Source organism: Diaphorina citri, unplaced genomic scaffold, assembly GCF_000475195.1.
Source record: "Diaphorina citri unplaced genomic scaffold, Diaci psyllid genome assembly version 1.1 scaffold813, whole genome shotgun sequence".
NCBI lineage: Eukaryota > Metazoa > Arthropoda > Insecta > Hemiptera > Psyllidae > Diaphorina > Diaphorina citri.
The window spans coordinates 108,277-119,583 of record NW_007378245.1 but is presented as its reverse complement, the minus strand read 5'-3'; the positions used below and the strand labels follow the sequence as shown (position 1 = coordinate 119,583).

Sequence of the window (11,307 nt, the reverse complement as noted above, 5' to 3'; positions counted from 1 at the left end):
TTATAGGGGTTTTACGGCCCTTTATAACGGGTAAGGTCTTTAGTAAGGGGGGGGGGGTTTACCCTGTGTTTGGACTGTTTGGAGACAAGCTATCTGCCGCGCCGCCTAAGCCTGACAAGGGGACGGAAAAAGATAGCGCGTGATTGCCCAGATGGTGACCCATTTGGATATCAACCACGCGCAACATTCCAGTGATGGGAATTGGTAATACAATCAATGTGCTATCACCACTGCGCTGCGCTGATGGCTGCACTAAAAATTAATACATCTTTTTTTTAAGAGGTTTGACAGAGGGAACTCTAACTGCTATGGTCTTATCGTCCCGAAATCGAAGAGAGAATAAGGAAGACAGGATAGGAGAAAGCCAGCCGTTCCGAGAACGAACATTATCCCATCAGGATAAAATCCGCCCCGGGCGGGAATCGAACCCACGGCCTAGCGCTTACAAGGCCAGACGCACTACCAACTAAGCTAACTAGGCTGGAAATGAATACATCTAATGATGGGGAAATGGGCGATTAGAAACTTACCTTTACTATTCAAAGGTTGGGATAACTCATTTTTGGGTAAGTGGACCATGTTGACGATCAACCGGACATGAATTAACACACATCAAAAGATGAGCTGTACAAAAAACAAACAAAGTTGTTAAAAACTATACCTACCTAAAACTGAAATTTTAGGGACTGATGTTTGACATTGTTCCGTACCTAGTGACTATTAGAAAGCCGCTTTAGAATACCTATCCTATCCTACAGTTTCAAAACCAACACGAAACTTCCAATGAAAAACCTAGGAAAAACAACCCGTGCAGACACGAAAATCAAGCAGATCTTTAAAGGTGCGTTGATCAACAACTAACAAATCTCCCAGGAACGAACCTATACTTATAGGTACCTCCCTAATTACAGGTACCCAGCTACCTAATTATAGATACATAGTAGATCTTAGCGTGATAATTACACACATCCCGAGTGAGATATAGGTATAGATACGCAATTCCTGGAAAAATTATAGGTACTGATCTTAATGGTCATGGGAGAGCATTACCTATAATTATAAACAGATATTGAATTGGAAGAAGAATTGGATAAGGTACATATTTTTGCAAAGAACTAAGAAGAATTTACGGGTAGCGATCGCAATAATTAATATCTCACCCAGCCGTTTCCAAACTTTTTGCCGCGCGCCTCATTTGAGTGTTCCAAACTTCAAGTGGGCCGCGGTTCGAAGTGTTCCAAACTTCAAGTGAGCCGCGGTTCAAAAGATAGGTAGGTACATAGTAGGTATAGACTGAATTAGTTTCCCTAATCCTCAAGGCCCGATCACACTTGTCGTTCGGAAAAAAAAAATCGTGTCGTGTATAGTGGGAACACTCTCAGTTAAATTACTCTGCCTACAGGACATTCGGGAAAAAATCGGATGAAACTCATAACAAGTGGGAACAGGCCTTTAGCTTAAGCTGCCAAGGAACGAGCAAAAAAGCTTAGTGCGCCGCAGGGCCCGCAGGTGGCCCACGGGCCGCAAGATGAGTATGGCTGTGGCTGATCTAACCTTTTTCTAATAGATTGGATTGATAAATCCCACTAATTAAAATCGTTTTCCCTCCGCCTATTCTCCTTTTTCTTCCTCTTCTGATTCTTCTTCGTAATCTATATCCTCATCTTCTTCTTCTTCTTCTTCCTCTTCCTCTTCTTCGCCTTCTTTTTCGTCTTGTTCCTGCTCCTATTATTCTTCTTCTTCATCTCCTCCTCTTTTTTTCTAAAGTCGGTAATTCACAGTCCAACACCTGTTCTACTGTCTAATTAAACTTGTCTTACCTATCTCTCGGTACCTAGGTATAAGAAAATTAACAATGTATGAAATCTATGAAAACATGTACGTAAGCACATGGCACAATGGTAAGTAATAGGTACATACCTATACCTAGGTACTTAAAATAGGTAATAGGTAATCTAGGATTCTAGGCTGTTTCTTTTTCCAATAAGTTTCAATTACCTGTTTTATTGACTCGTTAACTGTTTTTTTATCACTTTTCTCCCTCCCCTCTATCCCGCTTTTCTTCCCCTTCCTAAGCTGTTTTATTTTTATCGCATTCCTTCTCCTCTCCTCTTCTCCTCTGACTATCCCTTTATTAGTTGATTTTTTATCACTTAGTTGACGGAGGAGGAAGAGGATAAAGAGAAGGAAGAAAAGACGTCACATTTCCTCCTCCTTTCCCCTTCTCTCCTCTTCTTACTACCCCTTCTCTCCTCTTCTTACTACCCCTTCTCTCCTCTTCTTACTACCCCTCTCTTAGTGGACTTTAACATGAGGTGGATATTTGAGTAGGTAACTAGAGGTAGCTGTAGGAATCGAAGCTATGTACATTTGACTTTTTTTAATTGTAAAAAAAAGGAGTCAATATTCCAAATACCTGTGGATTGACGGGTTTATCTCCTCATCGGAAACACAAACTGATTAGAGAACGGCAGTAACCACCACTGAAAGACGGAAACAAATTAATACTGAGACAGAAACACGCTGAATGCGTTAAAGTTGGGACCGTTTTTTCTGTCGTCTTGTTTTTCTCTCCCTTCTGAATGTTTTTATTTATTACCCTCTGTTATCTAACCCTCTCGCTTTCTCCTTGCTTTGTTTTGGAATATTTTTTTTTATTATTATTTAGTTTTCAATAAAATTAGGTAGGTATCTTTGAAAAATCTGTTCACCACATAAACAGAAAATAGTACAATCTGCAGTAGTTCAGATTCTCGGATCGCGTGGTACAACTGGTGTTTGAATCTCAAACGAGACATATTATTTTGATTTATTTTTTATGCCCATATTATTGGAATGGATACAAATTTTGGTCCTTCGGGCCGGATTTGGATCTTTGGGGTCAGATTTTAACCACCCTTTTTACACTTGGTCCCTAACTAACGTGTTCTAGGTATGCCCATATTGCCCAATTGTCCATAGAATTTCGTCTGCAAAAGAGTGTCTACAGAAGTTCGGGCCGGATTTGGATCTTTGGGGTCAGATTTTAACCACCCTTTTTACACTTGGTCCCTAACTAACGTGTTCTAGGTATGCCCATACTGTCCATAGAATTTCGTCTGCAAAAGAATGTCTACAGAAAAAGAGGAAGGTCAACAGAGTCACAGATCATAAAGAAAATTGGACGGAATCAGTCCACGCGGCCTACTTGAACCCAAGGAGTAAGTATATAAAAATTATCTACCCACCTAAGAATGTTTCTACAGAAGGGGATCTTTTTGGGGGTCTCAGTTTTAATTGATAGTAATGATTCATTAGAGATGTTTTCAACGCCATTGAATTTAATTGAAATCATGTTTAACACATTGCTCGTGTTATGATTATGACCCAATGAGAACACTATAACTGATGTGTTCAACCATGCAGGGCTATAAGAGGAAGGTCAACAGAGTCACAGATCATAAAGAAAATTGGACGGAATCAGTCCACGCGGCCTACTTGAACCCAAGGAGTAAGTATAAAAATTACCTACCCACCTAAGAATGTTTCTACAGAAGAGGATCTTTTTGGGTCTCAGTTTTAATTGATAGTAATGATTCATTAGAGATGTTTTCAACGCCATTGAATTTAATTGAAATCATGTTTAACACATTGCTCGTGTTATGATTATGACCCAATGAGAACACTATAACTGATGTGTTCAACCAACCAACCGTATACTTGATGCAGAGTAAACAGCATACAGGAGATTTCTACTTAATCCCCTTAATCCTAGCAAGGTCCGGCATAAACATAGTGTGGTGAAAAACGCAGCCAAATAATTCCAAAATGTGGTTGCTGATAACGCCGCGCCGTGCCGACAATACCTAACGGCAATTCTAGCTCCATGAAAACCGGATTATTCTGTCCACACCAGCCATTCTGGTGTGAAAGTGGCGAGTTTCGCCGGACACTGGAACAAATGTTGCACTGTGATGTGTGGTGTTCATGTATCTCTGTGCGGGATCCCAATGTGGTGAGAGAAATTAGTTGGCCGAACGGACAAAGGCAGTGAAATATCCCCTGAAAGATGACTCTTGGAGGCCCTTATCGCGACAGGACACTGAACGGACAAGTTACAGATTGAATTCTAAAACTGTGTCCACACATAGTCCAAGGCCGTTGATCGACGAGGTGAAACTATGTGGTCGAGGCAGTGTGGACGGTTCAATCGACCTAACCTAACCTAACGTCTTCCTGACGGTTCAGTCGACATGTGTGGACACACCTTAAAAGCATAGGCCATAGTTCTCTGAAAAATACGTCTGGCCCGAAGGACCAAATCTTCAGATAACTTTCGAGATGGTCCGAAAATTTCAAGATGGGGCAAACATCGCTACCATCAGTAGAAACTTTCGTCAGTCTAGTTAGCTTGGAGGGTATCGCGCCTGCCTGCCTTGAGTTCCATACACAATTACACACCCAGGAATGTGTTATTGTGTTAGAACTGGTAGATGACTAATACTGTAAAAATTAAAAGAACTGTATATAAAAAGAAAAAAAAAATGAGAGCTTGGCTTGTCGCACTACCGCTAGGGACTGTTTGTCCCGACCTCAATGGATAGCATCCGGTGATGATATATCAGTTTATTTTGCATACAAATACAACGAGAGTGTGGCTTACCGACGCAACCTAGTGACAGCTAGTGGTCAGGTGACCAGTAGGGGAACCCGGGGTTCACTCGGATAGGAAAATCAAGTACCGCTAGGAGCCGAGCGAACGTCAAGAGTTCGAAGCGTCAGCGCCGACGGTCCCGGTCGGGGTATGTCTGGTCGGCATTTTAATTATTGTTACTAATGCCAAAAAGCTACCCGACTTCTCAGATTAACCTCACCCACAGCCCAAGTGGGGCCGGAAAAAGTCAGCAGCTCGGCCAGATGATAACCCATCCGGATATCAACCCCGTGCGAAGTTGCTTAACTTCAGTGATCTATTGGGAACCTAAAATCTCCTTTCCTAAAGAAATAGCAAATGTTGAGTGCGAAGGGCATTCTTTCGTAAAAAATTTATAGCCCAAACCAAAAATCAACCCAAAGCAATCACCCCCGGGCTGATTGAGAGGCTGACGAAAAACGCCAACCCCGTCTGTACACAGGAAAAGGAGAAGGAGAAAGAAGACTTAGGGATACCTAGATTGTGCACTTTGCAGTCTCAACCGCAGTGTTAATCAGTAACTTTCCGTATCCACTAGTATTTTCTGAATCAAAGTTATGTCTTCACCTGTTAACATACTCGTAATAATACACTGTTGTTATAGTTTGGGTTCCGACATAAATCAAAATATGGGGACCTGTGCCAAATCAGATTTGAGAAAGAAGAAAAAATCTTGAAAAAGGATCAATTTATCAATACTCGCAGGTAAATAATTATGACACTTAAGAAGTTATGACAGTCATACTGATTCTTTTGAATCTTCTGATATTTCCTCGTTTCCTATTGTATTTCTTGGAAACTTTTAAACTTGTTATTACCCAACCCATTATTTCTTGTAAACCTCTCAATTCCAAGCTTTAGTTCTGGTCCCGAGACCATTCCAAAATTCCTTATGCTTTATCAATAGCAGAGAGAGAGAGAGAGAGAGAGAGAGAGAGAGAGACCTGACAGAAGAACAATGGTAGGTGAATTAAATGAAAATAAGATACCTATAATAAAGGTAAAGAAATAAGGGGGAGGTAGAAAGAGGATAAGATTATTATTATTTCTTTTTTTTTTTACTTTTCTCCTCCTCCTCCTCCTTCTCCTCCTCTTTTTTTATGTGAGAAAATTGGTTAGATGGAAAGCTATAACGTTAAAGGTAAGAGAGAGAGAAAGGGAGAGAGAGAGAAGGAGAGATAGAGGGAGAGGGGGGGGAGAGACAGAAAGAGAGAGAAGGAGAGAGAGAGGGAGAGGGAGAGACAAAGAGGGAGAGGGAGAGAAGAAGGGAAAAGGAATGAGAAGGAGATATCACACCTGAGGTCTGTCACAGATTTTTCACAAGAACATAAAGAACATTACTTGCTTTTTACACCAGGTGGGGAAATCACTTGTTTACTTTTACACCAGGTGGGAGAATCACTTGTTTACTTTTACACCAGGTGGGAGAATCACTTGTTTACTTTTTACATCAGGTTAATCCTAGCAAGGTCCGGCATAAACATAGTGTGGTGAAAAACGCAGCCAAATAATTCCAAAATGTGGTTGCTGATAACGCCGCGCCGCGCCGACAATACCTAACGGCAATTCTAGCTCCATGAAAACCGGATTATTCTGTCCACACAGCGAGTCTGGTGTGAAAGTGGCGAGTTTCGCCGGACACTGGAACAAATGTTGCAGTGTGATGTGTGGTGTTCATGTATCTCTGTGCGGGATCCCAATGTGGTGAGAGAGATTAGTTGGCCGAACGGACAGTGAAATATCCCCTGAAAGATGACTCTTGGAGGCCCTTATCGCGACAGGACACTGAACGGACACGTTACAGATTAAATTCTAAAACTGTGTCCACATATAGTCCAAGGCCGTTGATCGACGAGGTGAAACTATGTGGTCGAGGCAGTGTGGACGGTTCAGTCGACCTAACCTATCCTAACGTCTTCCTGACGGTTCAGTCGACATGTGTGGTTGTGTGGACACACCTTAAAAGCATAGGCCATAGTTCTCTGAAAAATACGTCTGGCCCGAAGGACCAAATCTTCAGATAACCTTCGGGATGATGCTCCGAAAATTTCAAGACGGGGCAAACTTTTCGATGCAACATAAACATCGCTACCATCAGTAGAAACTTTCGTCAGCCTAGTTGGCTTGGAGGGTATCGCGCCTGCCTTGAGTTCCATACACAATTACGCACCCAGGGATGTGTTAGAACTGGTATATGACTAATACTGTAAAAAAAGAACTGTACTTATATAAAAAGAAAAAAATGAGAGCTTGGCTTGGCGCACTACCGCTAGGGACTGTTTGTCCCGACCTCAATGGATAGCATCCGGTGATGATATATCAGTTTATTTTGCATACAAATACAACGAGAGTGTGGCTTACCGACGCAACCTAGTGACAGCTAGTGGTCAGGTGACCAGTAGGGGAACCCGGGGTTCACTCGGATAGGAAAATCAAGTACCGCTAGGAGGCGAGCGAACGTCAAGAGTTCGAAGCGTCAGCGCCGACGGTCCCGGTCGGGGTATGTCTGGTCGGCATTTTAATTATTGTTACTAATGCCAAAAAGCTACCCGACTTCTCAGATTAACCTCACCCACAGCCCAAGTGGGGCCGGAAAAAGTCAGCAGCTCGGCCAGATGATAACCCATCCGGATATCAACCCCGTGCGAAGTTGCTTAACTTCAGTGATCTATTGGGAACCTAAAATCTCCTTTCCTAAAGAAATAGCAAATGTTGAGTGCGAAGGGCATTCTTTCGTAAAAAATTTATAGCCCAAACCAAAAATCAACCCAAAGCAATCACCCCCGGGCTGATTGAGAGGCTGACGAAAAACGCCAACCCCGTCTGAACACGGGAAAAGGAGAAGGAAAAGAAGACTTAGGGATACCTAGTACCTAGATTGAGCACTTTGCAGTCTCAACCGCAGTGTTAATCAGTAACTTTCCGCGTATCCACTAGTATTTTCTGAATCAAAGTTATGTCTTCACCTGTTAACATAATAATACACTGTTGTTATAGTTTGGGCTCCGACATAAATCAAAATATGGGGACCTGTGCCAAATCAGATTTGAGAAAGAAGAAAAAATCTCGAAAAAGGATCAATTTATCAATACTCGCAGGTAAATATTTATGACACTTATGAAGTTATGACAGTCAGACAGTCATACTGATTCTTTTGAATCTTCTGATACCTATTTCCTATTGTATTTCTTGGAAACTTTTAAACTTGTTATTACCCAACCCATTATTTCTTGTAAACCTTTCAGTTCCAAGCTTCAGTTCTGGTCCCGATACCAGTCCAAAATTCCTTATGCTTTATCAATAGCGAAGGTTGAGTGCGAAGGCTCGGAAAATTTTGTTTAGCCAAAACCAGTTGGCCTCAAAGCGATCACTCTAAAGCTGATTGAGAAGCCGACGACAAACGCCGACCGGATCTAAACATGGGAAAAGGCGAAGAAAAAGAAGAAGTTCTGCTCCCGAGAATCTTTGTTTATGAAGATCTCTCTCTCTCTTTCCTCTATAGAGCTTACCTAATACCTACTCTTCATTTTACCTCCCCTTTCTCCTCCACAAAGCTTTCTCGTCAATTAAATTCGTCTTAGCGTCTCGGAGTAAACATGACAACGTCGCCCATGTTGCCAACTATTCCCGCGGGAGATTTCTTCCCCCCGTTGACAAGATGATTTTCTTCCCTCTTTTTCCTCCTGTTCTTCTTTTTCCCCTCTTCTTCCTCTTCTTTTTCTTTTCCCCCTCTTCTTCTTCCTCTTCTTTCTTCGTCTTCTTCTTCCTCTTCTTTTTCTTTTTCCCCTCTTCCTAATCCTCTTCTTTCCTCTTCTTCTTCTTCCTCTTCTTTCTTCGTCTTTTTCTTCCTCTTCTTTTTCTTTTTCCCCTCTTCTTCTTCCTCTTCTTTACTCTTCTTCTTCTTCCTCTTCGTCTTTTTTCCTTCTTTTTCTTCATCAAAAAATACCTAATCAGCTTTACCTACTGTGAGTTTTCCCCAGTTTCCCGGAGGCCCTCTGCTCACGAGTCTTCATAGTTTCTCAAGGTATTTGAATGTGGTTTTCTCAACTAGACTGGCAGAGGGTGCCGCATATCTCATCGCCCAGTTTGATAGAGGGAACTGTAACTGCTACAAGGCCTTATCGTCCCGAAAGCGAAGAGACAAGTAAAATTGGATAGAAGAAACCCAGTCGTAAAGAGAACAAACCTTATTTGTTTACAATAAGGTTGGTCCAGTGGTAACGTTCTGCTCACGAGTCTTCATAGTTTCTCAAGGTATTTGAATGTGGTTTTCTCAACTAGACTGGCAGAGGGTGCCGCATATCTCATCGCCAGTTTGATAGAGGGAACTGTAACTGCTAAGGCCTTATCGTCCCGAAAGCGAAGAGACAAGTAAAATTGGATAGAAGAAAGCCAGTCGTAAAGAGAACAAACCTTATTTGTTTACAATAAAATCCTCCTCGGGCGGAAATCGAACCCGAAATACAGCACTTACAAGGCAGACGATCTTCCAAGCTAACTAGGCTGGCGGTAATTTCTTTATTAGGCGGGCCTAACGCAATTTACAAGCGAATAACTTTGAAAACTCATCTCTTTTGAACCAATTACGCCCTATGATCGAACAGCCTTTCTCTGAGCTTTCTTCTTTCCCTCATTCTAATACACACTGCTTATGTTCCCCATCCTTACGATCTCTAATCAGTAGATATTGTTTCTGTTTCGCAAGATAAGTGTCTCATTTATTTGCTAGCGAACAAAAAGCAACAGATGCTGCTGTGTAACATGTGATTACACCTGTTGCTTGATGTGAGTTCCTTTAAAACAGGTGTTCATGGCCAAATTTTATTAAACAAATTAATCAAAGTTAATAAAAATAAATAAATTGAAATGATTTTTTTTTTTTTTTTTTAAAGAAGGAGGTTTGATAGAAGGAACTGTAACTGCTAAAATCTCATCGTCCCGAAACCGAAGAGAGAAGGAAGACAGGACAGGAGAAAGCCAGCCGTTTCGAGAATGAACCTTATCCGTTCAGGATAAATTCCGCCCCGGGTGAGAATCGAACTCGCGGTCTAGCGCTTACAACCTCGTGGGAGCCTTTCTGCTGTGTTTGGTTGGTGACCTTTCTAACGGTTTGGCCAATGAAATGGAGATATAACTTTATGAAAGCCGTTAGTAAACTTTTGATTCATTAGTTAGCCAATCAGTCAATATTTTTATACAAAAAATCAAAATTTCTGGAATATTTTTTTTTATCACTCTAATAAATATTAATAAAAAAAATTCTAAAAAAAAAATATTCCAGAATCCAGACTGAGTTTACGGAGCTTCCCCATTTGGCCCCTGGTTCCCCTAGTGACAGATTGTTGTCTCTTCAGCTCTTAATAAGGATATGTCCAATTGAGCTTATTTCGCCAGCTTAGATTAGGCAAAGGATTTTTTCTCTACAGATTAGGCTCACCTTCGTTTTTTTCCTTTTCTTTGAAAAATTCACTTTTTTGGTGATTTTTTTTTCTAGTTTTAGTGTATTTTTAGAAATAATTACTTGAAAATTAAAGTAATATTTAAAATAATCACTTGATTATTTGATTTTTCATTGATTAGAGTAGTAATTTGGTCAGATAGGAGTTCAATTACTTACTGAGTGTTTTTCTCCTAAACATGCACATCGGACTTATTTGGTTAGTAGGTATTTCATTATTCTTTATGATGTACCTATTTGAATTATTTATTCCATTAATTTTATAAAATTTAAAGTTGATTTTTGTTCTTCTTATTTCTTTGGTCTTTTAACTTTTAAAGGACCGCCTTACCGCCTATCTAGTTTTGAGGCTGATTTTGACAAAGATTCTTTCGTAAGGTAGTCTCAAAAGCACTTGAATTGAATTGAATAAAAAGTTAACTCAAAAACTTTAACATTCAATTAGATAGATACCTATCACTGTTTTCGTTTTTCCATTCAAATTTTTCCACACAAAAATCTTTAAAATCTCTAACACCACTTTTTTTTTTTAAGAGGTTTCACTGAGGGAACTGTAACTGCTATGGTCTTATCGTCCCGAAAAAAAAACACATGTATTTTTTTGTTAAGAGGTTTGACAGAGGGAACTGTAACTGCTATGGTCTTATCGTCCCAAAATCAAGAGAGAAGGAATTTTTTTAAAGAGGTTTAACAGAGGGAACTGTAACTGCTATGGTCTTATCGTCCCGAAATCGAAGAGAGAAGGAAGAGAGGGATAGGAGAAAGCCAGCCGTTCCGAGAACGAACATTATCCCATCAGGATAAAATCCGCCCCGGGCGGGAATCGAACCAGATAGGAGAAAGCCAGCCGTTCCGAGAACGAACATTATCCCATCAGGATAAAATCCGCCCCGGGCGGGAATCGAACCCACGGCCTAGCGCTTACAAGGCAGACGCACTACCAACTAAGCTAACTAGGCTGGCTAAACACCACTTTAATTTTACTCCTAACTGTCTCTTTTACTCCAGCATCTAACCTACTTAATTGCAATGTCACATTTCTAATTAGGTTAATTACGAAGGGTGATGTTTATTACGAATTATAGCCAATAGAGCAGGTTCGCGGATTTCGCGATTTTGTTCGCGGATTTCGCGATTATGTTCGCGGATTTCGCGATTATGTTCGCGGATTTGGCGT

General features: G+C 40.9%; 1 protein-coding gene across 1 annotated transcript in view; it reads left to right on the top strand.

The window, feature by feature from the left end:
- The first annotated feature begins 6,248 nt into the window (after nt 1-6,248).
- LOC103512240 (thyrotropin-releasing hormone-degrading ectoenzyme-like) overlaps nt 6,249-11,307 on the top strand; it is a 20,193-nt gene continuing 15,134 nt past the window's right edge. Inside the window, exon 1 of the mRNA XM_026825769.1 lies at nt 6,249-6,376. Coding sequence (XP_026681570.1) covers nt 6,249-6,376 — 128 coding nt within the window. The remainder of the gene's footprint in view (nt 6,377-11,307) is intronic.